This window comes from Mya arenaria, chromosome 5 (genome assembly GCF_026914265.1).
Source record: "Mya arenaria isolate MELC-2E11 chromosome 5, ASM2691426v1".
Classification (NCBI taxonomy): domain Eukaryota; kingdom Metazoa; phylum Mollusca; class Bivalvia; order Myida; family Myidae; genus Mya; species Mya arenaria.
In genome coordinates this window covers 80,105,423-80,117,795 of record NC_069126.1, presented here as the reverse complement: position 1 = coordinate 80,117,795, position 12,373 = coordinate 80,105,423, and the positions used below count along the sequence as shown (strand labels likewise).

Genomic DNA, 12,373 nt, shown 5'->3' with positions numbered 1-12,373 from the left:
GTTCTAAAGAAGAAAGAAGGAATAAACAACCTAATGAATGACAAAGTTTCCTGGTTACAGCAGAAAAAATGAAATGTCCGAAGAAAAGAATCCTTTAAGAGGCTGTTCTTTTATTGTAAATTACAGACAATTTTTTTAAATTATCAAAATTTATTTTTATCAAATTATGACATATAATTCTTATTTATCTCCCACAGAATGAATATTCCATCTTAATTACTTTTGTTTTAAATTTTAAGACTCCATTTTTTTAACATATTAAAAAGGCATGACTCAAAGCTTTCAAAGGGAACTAACTGCTGTAAAAGTTTTCTTTCTGACCAATTGAAATACATCCTATTAGTGTTGTGATAAATGTGAATGTGCAGGAAAGGGCAAGAAGTGAGCACTTAATCATTATATAAATTCACTAAGTAAATTATTATATAAGAATTAATAACTTCACAAATGACTTAAGATAATCCAGATTTCCCATAATTTTGAAACACAAAATTAAGTGCCCACTTTGTAACAGTGCTGTAACTGAGGAAGAACATCACCACATAAAACTCATATCTACCTGCTGCTGAAAGGAAACCAAACAAAGAATTAGTAAATATCTATTGTAAACAGTAAAAATGCTAAAAAGTTACATAGTCAGATATATCAAAAAGTAATGCACCAGTCAATTGCAACCACGGGCCCCCAGGTCCAAGTAGCGGGGACTTTGACTTCGGTCCAGTCAACCCCGGGTAAAATCCCTGCCCTGCGGAAACAAACAGATGGAAAAATCCCTGCCAAATGCCCCGCACCCCAGAGACCCTAGGTAAGGCCCATTCTCCGCTATATTTTGCGGGAAGACAAAACCACTGCATTTGGGGCCACCTGAAAGGTAAAAACACGGCATATTTCCCCAGCTATCCGTGTTATACCCCCGGACCTGGGGGGGGGGGGGGGGGGGGGGGCCGTGGTACAATTCACTGGTGCATAACAAAAAGACTGTTAGAAAGTACTCATCAATATTTAAAGTTCAACAAATGCATGAGATACCCAAACAGTAGATGAACTTTGCCCAAGCGCAAGCCTGCAAGCTCAGTATTCAGGCTCAAAATTTGCAGGGATTGTTAATTTTTTGAATTTTGATTGTTAAATTTTTGAATTTCATACAGCTGGGGATTTTACAATTGTTATCGATGCCAAATAATAGAAATTTGGGCTTGTTCATGCAAAAGTTTAGATTTCACTGAATGCCTAAATGTATAATGAATTACTAATGGTGTACAAAACTGAAAAAAAGGAAAGAAAAAATAAGAAAAAAAAAATAGTTAAGGATGTGACACTTGAGGTTTGTCAAACATATGCACTGTATGTGGATGTAAACGCTTTTTTTTTTAAATTATTCCAGTTTGACAAGGGCAAAGCTCACAATTACTAAAATCTGGGGGCCATTTCAATAAAGATTTTAGTCGATTCTCGTAAATTTCAATTATCTTAGTGTCAAAGTTTCATTATTTCGCTCCATGGTTGAATAAATTGAAATTTAGCCAACATTGAAAATTCACATGAAGTTGAAGAAATAAGGAAAATTGATGTTATTGAATTGCCATTTGTGATTTTTATACAGATTTAAGTTTCATAATATATGTCATGTGTTTTCCGTCCGGATAGAAAAATCCGAAGCGAGGGCACCTGTGTAAATGCCAGGTAACAAGGCTTCATATAGCAGAGTTACCGGCTACTAAGCTGTCTGAGGGTCAGATTTTTCTATGCCAACCGGACAAACATGATTGATATTTTTTCTTGCATACCTTTAATGACATTTTTGTGAAAAAATGACATAGGCAAACACATTTTTGTACTGACGACATAACATAATTTTTATTCACTGCATACGTCATAAAGTTCCTTCATTAAAGTCTTTTAAGGGTTATTTTGTTTTGTTTTGAAGCTATATTTTTGCTAAGTTAATGTTTATGGAAATCATCTATTGAAAAATCATACTTATACTTGCTTAGTGTATATGATAAAAGAAATAAAAAGTACTGCGTCGCAGTGCACATTTAACCTTGTTGAGAATAACATGAACTATTCATGAACTATTCATGAATGACAATTTGGACAAATCAGGTTCATGAACTTAATGTTGGTTCATGAACTTTTAAGTTCATGAACTTATTTGTAGTTTTGAGTTTCAAGTTCATGAACAACTTCATAAGAAGTTGATGATCGAACAGTTCATGAATTATTCATCAAAGGTTCATGAACAGTTCATGACTTGTGCATGAACCATGCATGAATACATTTCATGAATGTGATGAATAGTTCATGAATTATAACTAGTTCCTGAACTATCACTGAATGTGATAAATAACCCCGATCCCTGCTTTGTCACAGGAAATAATTTAATATTTCATTAAAATCATAGGAGGTGCCAGATTGTTTTCCAGTATGGCTGAATTCACCAAAAATGCCTATCCGGTATGCTAGAAAAATACAGTTAGAACTTAAATCCTTCATTGAAATGGTGCCCAGGGTTACTGTGTACAATGTTTCATGTAAATTCTTGGGTTTTGAGTTTTTGCCAACTGGGTGTGCTATAAAAGCTTTGCAAAAGTATCGCTAATGCATTGCTTAAGCTGTGCTAAATGCTTTGCTTAGGCTAAACGTTTTGCACATCCACACTGATGACACAAAGGCTATCACAATACCTGTTTTTTAACAGTTCGTTTTTGTTATTCTTTGAAAACAGACATAAATAAAATAAAATTAAAACATTTCCAGAAAAAATATCAAACAAGTCTATTAAATTCTTCACACACTTATAAAGATAAAAGTTATTACAGTTTTCAGTATTTTTATTGCTATTTTGTGAATTGGAAGTTTTGACCATAATATTTTGCATTGTTTTTCCTTTTCATGCAAGAAAACAAGAAAGATCTAATGCTCTAATGCAAAAGACACCACAAATGCTTGACATGCATTTTCTACTCAGAGTACCACTACCGGTAAATAAAAAAGATGCAAAACCAGAAATACGTGAAAAAACATGGCTTTTTTTTAACATAATTATTCCTACAAATTTTTGATAAAACCTTGCCTATTATTAAGGTACGTTTTATACTCCTAAGCTTAAAAGCGTTTTTATTCATTTTGTCTTGGGAACCATAATTTGTAAATTAAGAATATAAAGAATATTAGAATTTACAAACGAAAACTCTGTGTTACACATATATTATAATTACCAGCGGAGGAGTAGACCTTGGACAGTTTTTGAGGATTTTTCAAGATGCCTTCATGATTTGTTGTGATATCAGGTATTTTTTTCTGAACAGAAAACTTCAGTTCCTTTTCTGTTTGAAATATACAAGATTAGCTGAAATCAAACTTCTTGGTTGCAAATAGTTCCTAAAAAGAATAGAAGTGATATACAATTAAGAGCTTGCAAGAGTTCTCGGACTTTTCTTGAAAGATATCATCAAATATTTTATTGATTTTTTTTCTATTTAATATTTGAATTTTTAAACATATACTTTTTGTATGGAGCTTTATGAATAATTTTGTTTAGCAGAAAATATGTCTCCTTTATTTTTATGCCAAAACGTGATGTTTGGTGACGTCTGACATATCTTATATGACGTTCAGTGATGTCTGGCATATCTCATATGACGTTCTGTGATGTCTGTCATATATCTTGTAAAAAGAATATACACAGTAATAAAATCAAATGAAACAAAAACAATATGCCTCACAAACTCTATAAAAAAATGTTTAACAGACTCTTGAAAATAACTTTCAAAATGAGGCAAAAATCATGAATGTCCGAAATCTAGTCCTGTCCGAGATCTACTCCTGTCCGAAACCTAATTCCCACTTGCTATGTTGATTTGTTCAAGTTAAATAAAATAAATTATTTTAAAGGTCTGAAATGGTATATGTTTACAAGTACATATGATTTCAATAATAAATAAAATTAACGCACTAAAATATGGTCCTTTTATTTTTTCAGTTTTAATAAAATTACATGATAGTTTTTACCCGAGTTATTTCGCTTACAATTGAGTGCAACCCTACGTCACCTCAAGTGATTGAGGGTACTGAAGTTATCTTCTGAAGATAAAATTTCAATCATTTTTGACACTTTAAAACAAAAAATGACACCCATTAAGGCTGCACTCTCACAGACTGAACGTTTTGACAACTTTTTTATTTTTTTGTTTTGGAACGAGCCATTTTTTGCGAAGTGCATGGAAACCAGTTATATTATACTGCTGACAAAAAATCAGATCACAGCATTTTATATCTAAGTTCAAAAATTGATGTTTTATGCATTTTTCTTAAACCGTTAGCCAAAAAACATTAATTTTCGGACAGAAATATGAAAAATTCTTATCTGATTCTTTAGTCAGCATTCTTATATCATTGGTTTGCAGCTATATACGCAAAAATTTGCTCTTTTTTTTTTTTTTTTTTAAAGTTGTAAAAACTGTAAATCTGTGAGAGTGCAGCATTAAGGCATCCTATGTGGAATTGTGTGATTGTATAATATACTCTAGATAACTTATTGAGCTACTAATTGTTACAGCCATATAACTTGTACCAAACTTTTCCGAGATTTTGCCAATACACATTGAAACTAAATTTTTATTCTCCAAAGTTATTGATTGCAGGACAAGAGAATTCGCGGTACTTTCTATAATAAATGGGCGATAACTCTCCAGCTACTCGAGCGTCATGGCTGGTAATAAAAATTATCCAAGATATAATGCTCATACTCATTCTGACTAAAGTCGATGGTATTTGGACAAAGACTTCGAAAGTTATTGAGTAGATTAGACATACAGGGCGCTGCCAGCCCATCCACCTGTACGCTGTAGGTATAAACTATAAAACTTCCCCTTTTTAAAACGGTCATATAAAAATTCATACTGCAATAATTTGATCGATTTTTTCGGTCATTTATTTAATACATTCATAATCAGTCGGCAATGCAACCCTTTCAAAGTTTATACCAAAATTACATGAAGTCACCAGGCATCAATATTTAACATTATTGCCGTACTAGGCTCACTGAAGTTTCAAGCATCCTCGGCACCCCAGCCTATCATAACCTATATGATACCCTGGGCAAATCAGCTGTAAAAATCTCATACTCATGAATAATTAAAAAGGTGAAATCCAGACGCTTGATTGGTCGCATGGGACACACCTTATGCAGTGCTGAAATGGCCGAGAAGTTACGGATGTAATCTGCGTTCGAAATAATCAAATGAGGTCACGGTTTACAAATCGTTTTAGACTGGATATTGTTAAATATGCCAAAAGCTCTTAACAAAGGAGATTCTTTCCTTTTATTATTGCCTATTTAATTGGTCGGAAAAGCTTATAAATATTCATGATTTACGAAGTTTCCATAGCCAATTTAAATATAGGTTATGATACGCTGGGGTGCTGAGAATGGTCCATAAGATACTTTAATTAAACCAACAAGAAACATGTTTTTAAGACAAGATCACAGTAGGTAATAATGTTAACCTTCCAGTAATACTGCTATAGGACCACTCCAACTTTCTTCAGAATTTATAGAAACCCTCCATAGAAACGCATATAGTTGGTATAACTATGTGTTTTATTGTTGAATTAAATTGGATACTTAAAGAAGCCATGTTTTATGGACAGATAGACAGAAATATGGTGGGAAAACCACAATTAAATAGTTGCTGGTTTTTGAATGACAAAGCTTTTAACAATAAAAGTTCTGCATTTCTCCATCCAAAGAAATATGTCCGTTTCATGCTTGAAAATTTGCAAAAATAACGTTAAAACTCCTTCCCAATAGTAATTTAATTATTACTCCTTTATGCCAGTTTTCTTCATAATGATAAACTTCAATGAATAACTTTAATAATCGTAAAATCTTCACTGGATTTGATTAACTCCCCTGATTTGGACTGACAATCATACACTCCCCAATATTCCCTTAAAGGGGGCTGTACTCTGTATGATGAAATAGCAAAAAAAAAGAAAATTGTCGAAAACTGACATAAACTTGGTATCAATGTGTACAATGCATTGAAACTTACTAACTGAAGTACCACATAGTTAACAGTTAATTTATTTTTCGCAGTTTTTTGGTATTTTTCCATTAAAAAAGATTACTAGGTATGTCTACCTAATAGAATTCATCCCTTATGCATGATTGGCTAGTCGATGTTATCACGTGATATTACCAAGTTAGGTATACAACTGAACTATTCCAACCGTTAAGGGTAAGCATTCGTAGCACAGTGGATATAACACTGGACTGCAATTTTGGCTACCCCGGTTCGAACCCGGTCTCCGACTCGATTTTTTTTTTGCATTTTGGTATTTTTTTTACAATTATGATATCAAAGAGTAAAACATTTTACTAAATAATTGTCCTGAGATTCGTTTCAGATTTTTTTTGGTGCAAATCTGGTGTACAGTCCCTTTAAAACAAGTGATATTCTCCTCTTAAGTTTCTTTATTTACCCTCGGAATGTTTTTATTCAGTATTCTTCCCCTAAATTTCCATAACAATGTTTATTTTCACATTAATAATCTCTTTCTAATGCCCATTATAACAGTATCCTCTCTTAATGTCTTTAAGAATTGTTATCTTCCCTCAAATTCTATATGTAATAGCTATCTCTCCTGAAATCCTGGTACAAGTAGTTATCTCCCCTGAATTATCATTGCAATGGTTTAGCTTTCCTAAATTTCCTCCTGAATTTCCATTACTATGAAAATCTCCCCTGAGTTTGCTTTACAATGATTATCTCCCCTTAATTTCCATAACAATGCTTATTCCCCCACCCCCACCCCCTGAAAACCTGCAACACATAGTAATCTCACCTCTATTTCCTTCACAAGAGCAATCTTTCTGAATTTCCTATAAAATGGCCGGTAATCTCCCATTAATGTCATAAATTGTACTTTTCTATTAATTTCCATTTCAATATTTATTCCCCCTAAATATCCTTTATAATAATGGTTTTCTCCCTGAATTTCTTTTAACATTGGTTATCTCATCAGAATTCTTCAAAATGGTTATCTCCCCTGAATTTTGTTTACAATTGATATCTCCCCTGAACCTCTTTACGAAAGGTAAACTCATATGTATTTCTGCATGAATCATATTTCTGATCAATGAAATGCTAGGAAATATACATTTATAAAAATATACTTATGTTATTCAATTATAATGAAAAAAATAATTTATTTTCAGTGATTTTCGGTGAAATAACAACTCTCCTGCAAGCACAGTGATTTTTATCTTGCAAAAGCAAAAAAGTCTGCGTGCATGTTGAAAATTTAAGCATCTGAATAATTCCTTACTTGCTAAATCTGTAAATGCTAAAAAAATAATAATACCATGTTAATAAGTTCCCGATTGAAATTATTAGTATAATTAAGTTTAACATTAAAGCAAATAATAATTATCATTATAAGTAACAAGTTCAAATACAGTTGCCCATAAAATGAATTTTGTAATAAAAGCTGAAATGTAATAATTTATTGTATATTATTTTGGAATTTTCATGACACACTTAAATATAATAATTCATCTAGAATATTGATTGTTATTTTATCATTGAAGATTATGAGTTACAACTTTTTTTTATACCATTTTTTTGAAAGATTAAGATATCAATTCTCCTGAAAATAAATCTTTAATTTATTACTGATATAAATTAATATACCACCCTCTAAAATTGATTTATGATAAATTATTGATATAAGTATCATATATGCATATCTTAACTTCACAGACTTTCCTTATTACCATTACACCACGTTCAGTATCCTTCAAAGGGGGCAATAATCTGGTAATCCCCATTAGCAGGCACCCAACAAAGGCATGAAGATATCTACAAATCCTAGCAAGATATATTAATGCCACATTCATTATTGAAACCTTATCTAGGTAAGCAAACATTGATACAAAGCTGAAATAGTGCAATTATTTGACATTGGGCATTAAGTAAATTTTAGGTAAAATTTAACCCTGACCCATTTCATTTTTTTAGGCAATATGGCTTCCTTATGATTTTTACCTAATTGCGTGTTTGCATTTATCGAGATGGGAATTCGTTAAGTTAAGCTGAGAAAATTATTGAAAAGAACCAATTTATTTTTTAAATGATTTTCAGTTCATTGTCAGGCAATACTAAATAGCTGTTTGTATTTTTTTTATTTACAGTCAAACCCAGATGGCTTGAACTTGCTTTGCTCGAATTCCTCCTTGACCTGAACTGGATGTAAGGACCGATTTCTTTATATTGAAGCTAAGCATTTTCAATACACAGAGGCTCGAGGTAATGTTGCCGGTCCCTGGGAGTTCAAGTCAACAGGGTTCGACTGTATGTTAAGTATAATTAAGAACAAGAGTGATGACTAAGCCAGGTACCAACAATCATTTGGTATGATTGCCTTAAAGATAATTTTATTATTTTTCACCAAGGGCCATAACTCATAAACCTTTTATGCTTTTGGCAAAAAATAACAAAGTAATACAAGTCACTTTATAGATGAGTGCATAATTTAACATATTTTTAAACATTAATGTCAAGTTTCACAATTTTAAACATCAGTACCAGAAATGTTACCAGTTATGGCGAAATTTTAAGTAGATCTTGGCTATGTATTTCATTTAAATAATGGATATATTAACTTCAAATATGTGTAAACCTTACGCTCATCAAGGGACATAATTCTGATTCGTTTGATCTTAAAATATCAGCTCATCAAGGGAAGGAACTCCCGAATTTTGAGTAGCTGATATGTTCTCATTAAGAGATTGCAACTTAAGATTTTTCTTGTATTTGATTTGTGCTCATCAAGGGCCTCAAGTCCTGATTTTTTTAAGTAGTTGATTTGTGTTCATCAAGGGAACTAACTCCTGATATGTTTAGTTGTTGATTTGTGCTCATCAAGGGAACTAACTCCTGATATGTTTAGTAGTTGATTTGTGCTCATCAAGGGAACTAACTCCTGATATGTTTAGTTGTTGATTTGTGCTCATCAAGGGAACTAACTCCTGATTTTTTGAAGTTTTAGATATGCACTCATCAAGGGAAATAATTATTTGTGAAAATCTGAATCCATTTCAAGTTTTAAGATGCAATTTTCTAAGCCATAAAAACATAAGAGTGCTTGAAATTTAGACAAGTTATTGACAATATAATCACTAATCTATCTGCATGGTTCTTGATGGGTTTAACTCTTTTAAGAAGGTTTTTATTGCAGTATAGATTTGCAAATATGTGAGGTGGCATCTCTAATGGTATCCTAGCTTCAGATATTTGCAATAAAATAACAGGTTAACAAAACCTCAACTAATTTAGACAACCCTACGGCCTAATGCAAAAAATAATATTTTTGATAAAAAGTATTTTTGCAACCATTACAAAGTTTCAAGTTTTAATCTTGTGTGTTTTGTGATCTTTGATGTGTTATTTGCTTTAATTAAAGTCTTATGTCTGTATATATAAAAGTTTCCTTTTCAAGAGTTCTTTAAGTTAGTCTTAAGTTATGATAAATTATTCACTTAAAAATAATCACTCTGAATGATCTACCTAATTTGAAACATATCAAATAGAAATCAATACAATTGTTAAAAAGGAAGTCAAATGCATAAAATTTAAATTAAATTTTAAATTTTTCTGTCATTTTTGTAAGTAGTTATCTTGAAAATTCATGTTTCACTTGTGACTTGAATGCCATCAAAAGATAAATCATAAGGCCTAGAGAAAAGGGTTTGTTTCTTGTAACAAGACCAAAAAGATATGGCTCGGTAGTTTGTTTTGTTTTTTAATAATGCATGTTAAACAACTGTTGTTGAAAATTTTCATTGAGATATTGAAAAAAGAAATTATGCACAGTTTGAAGCTGAAAAAAATCTAGTTGTGAAATTAGCAACTGCCATATATTCAGATGAAAAAAATTGGGTATACCTCATTTCTTTTGCATTTTTTTCTATTTCCATTTTTGGCCCCAAAAAATGAGTTGGTGGTAAATAAAGAGGTGTGGTTGGGTTACCAGAAACAAATCTATTTTTTTAGTTTTTAGGCCGAGAGAGAAGATCATTCAATTTTGGAATTGATATTTTAGTGCATAATTGATCACTTCCTATGAACTTGAACCCCATGTTTTCAAATCACTGAAAGCCATTTAATCCTGAATTTCTTTGTATTAATATTTGAAATACATACATTAAGTGCCAAGGGTTTGGTGTGTATTTTATAACTATATATATTCCAAATCACTAATTGTCCTGGAGTTTAAAAACTTCCATCTAGTTAAATGAAACAATTATATTTACTTAATACATAACCTCAAATGCCAGTATTTCTTTCAATAAAATGGTCTTGAACAACTTAACTTACATTAAATGTTGCAAAATTGTGAGAAAAATGGAAAAAAAAACTGTAGGAAAAAGAAAAAAACTAAAACAAAACAGATGTTCAAAGAAATAAACATGAAAATGAAATATTTGCTACATATTCTATAATATTTATTATATAATTATTGAATAATTAAGGATGTGAAAATCTTTATTGCATCCTTAAAGCTCACTTCTCACATAAATGTTTACTCAGAAAGTCTGGCTTTATGACACAAGCCTTCTAATTTTAGACTTCCCTCGTTTTACCAATTCTATCAAAGAATATATATATATGCCCATACATATATTTTGTACATATCTGGAATTAAGTGTTTTTCGTATCAAATTCATCATTCAATTACAAAGTATATATAAGTTTATTATGGATCATGAGAAAAGTGAGTTTCGATGAAATAAATAATATCACATGTATGCATAAACATGCTCCGATATAGTACTTATATCTCACCTAAAGACCACGGTTCGAGCTCTGCCTTCCCATATTTGATGGGTTTATAGCCCTCAAAGCCAGCGCACACGTACGAGCGCCCATCTTGGAGATCCTCTATATCCACAACACGATGTCCGCTACTTGGAGTAAAGATCTGTCGTACCCCGTACGGCAAGCTGAGATTAGATGGCAATTTACCCGTAAGATCATTCAACAAGTCGTTGAAATTAAAGTATCTGTGCGGAGTTATGTACAACTTTTTCCCCTTAAAGTAACGATCCCCATTAACGAAGAACCGCACTTTCCTAGGGCGCCGCAAATCACGGTATCGATCGTCAACGACATCTCTATGGGCCTGCGATACTGTGTTAAAGTTGAAGGCCCGCCGATGCATTGTTTCCGTCATTGAAGCGGTTTTAAGATGTTCCCGTTATCAGCAATGAAAAGTACGCTGAGCGACGATGCTGATTATACTTGGATCTTGTCTATCTGTCACCATGGCAACTGAAAATAAACAAAAGACTTTGTTTAAATTTACAGTAAAAACTGGCTTTGTCAAAATTGTTGGGACATCGGGGAAAATTGCAAGATAACAAACATTTGATATAACCAACATACCACACAATTGTCTTACTAAACCTCAAATATTTTTTAAAAGTTTGACATAACCGGAATATCGAGATAACAGAGTTTGACATAGCGAGTTTCAACTGTATTTACTTTACAATAATGGTGAAATAATTTACTTCATCCTCATACGAATTCAGAAATAGTACAGACCACTGAGGACCTCCTTGCATTATAGCAGGGCTCTCGTGAGGGGGCTACTTGGGCAAAGTCGTTACCTAAAATTTCCAGACTTCGCCCATTTGTTGCATGAAAATATCGACTTCACCACCATGTTTTTTAAGTGACCAACAATTCAGCCGACAAACATTGAAAGGATGATATCCATTCAATATTTGTGGGCTGACTGGGAGGTCTGTTTATTTGAGCCGCTTTGTGATGTTTCAATCAAGTTCTTTTGCTCAATACATCATATGCGTGACATAAATTTTAGAAGCAAAAAAGTAAGCAGACGAAACTCACTTCACATTGTCTTGCATGTAAGGCCATATCTTCAACACTATATCCGACATAATCTTGAAATGTTCAGCATTGCCTCCAGAAATATCAATAAATTCAAATATCAAATAAAATCAGAAAAGCAAGGCCAAAACTCATGTGTCACGGCTCATTTACAATGTTTCAAGTTTGGGTAAAAGGAATTGCATGTTCCTAAAGCTAATGCTTCCCTGTAAACTGACGGAAATGGTCGTCTGCATGAAAGTACACAACCAGACCTACAGATCAGACCTTTTTGAAGATAAGCTACCCCTTTTGTGAGAGATTGATTCCTTCAACCACTTTATATTAGTTTTTGTTTATTATTTCTTTATTGAACAATTATTTCTGTGTATGTCAAATTCATTGTTTAGTACTGCAAAATAGACGTTATACTCCTTCCAATAGCAATATACCCCCATCTGATTGCAAAA

General features: G+C 32.3%; 1 protein-coding gene across 5 annotated transcripts in view; it reads right to left on the bottom strand.

Moving 5' to 3' along the window:
- LOC128235092 (serine/threonine-protein kinase DCLK1-like) overlaps positions 1–12,373 on the bottom strand; it is a 52,872-nt gene that overhangs the window by 32,203 nt on the left and 8,296 nt on the right. For 3 of the 5 annotated variants that reach the window (XM_052949815.1, XM_052949814.1, XM_052949818.1), the window contains exon 2: positions 10,854–11,339. In XM_052949815.1, coding sequence (XP_052805775.1) covers positions 10,854–11,241 — 388 coding nt within the window. In that variant the 5' untranslated portion in view covers positions 11,242–11,339. Of the gene's footprint in view, positions 1–7,335; positions 7,354–10,853; positions 11,340–12,373 lie in introns of all 5 variants that reach the window. The other 2 variants (XM_052949816.1, XM_052949817.1) reach the window with 1 other exon arrangement.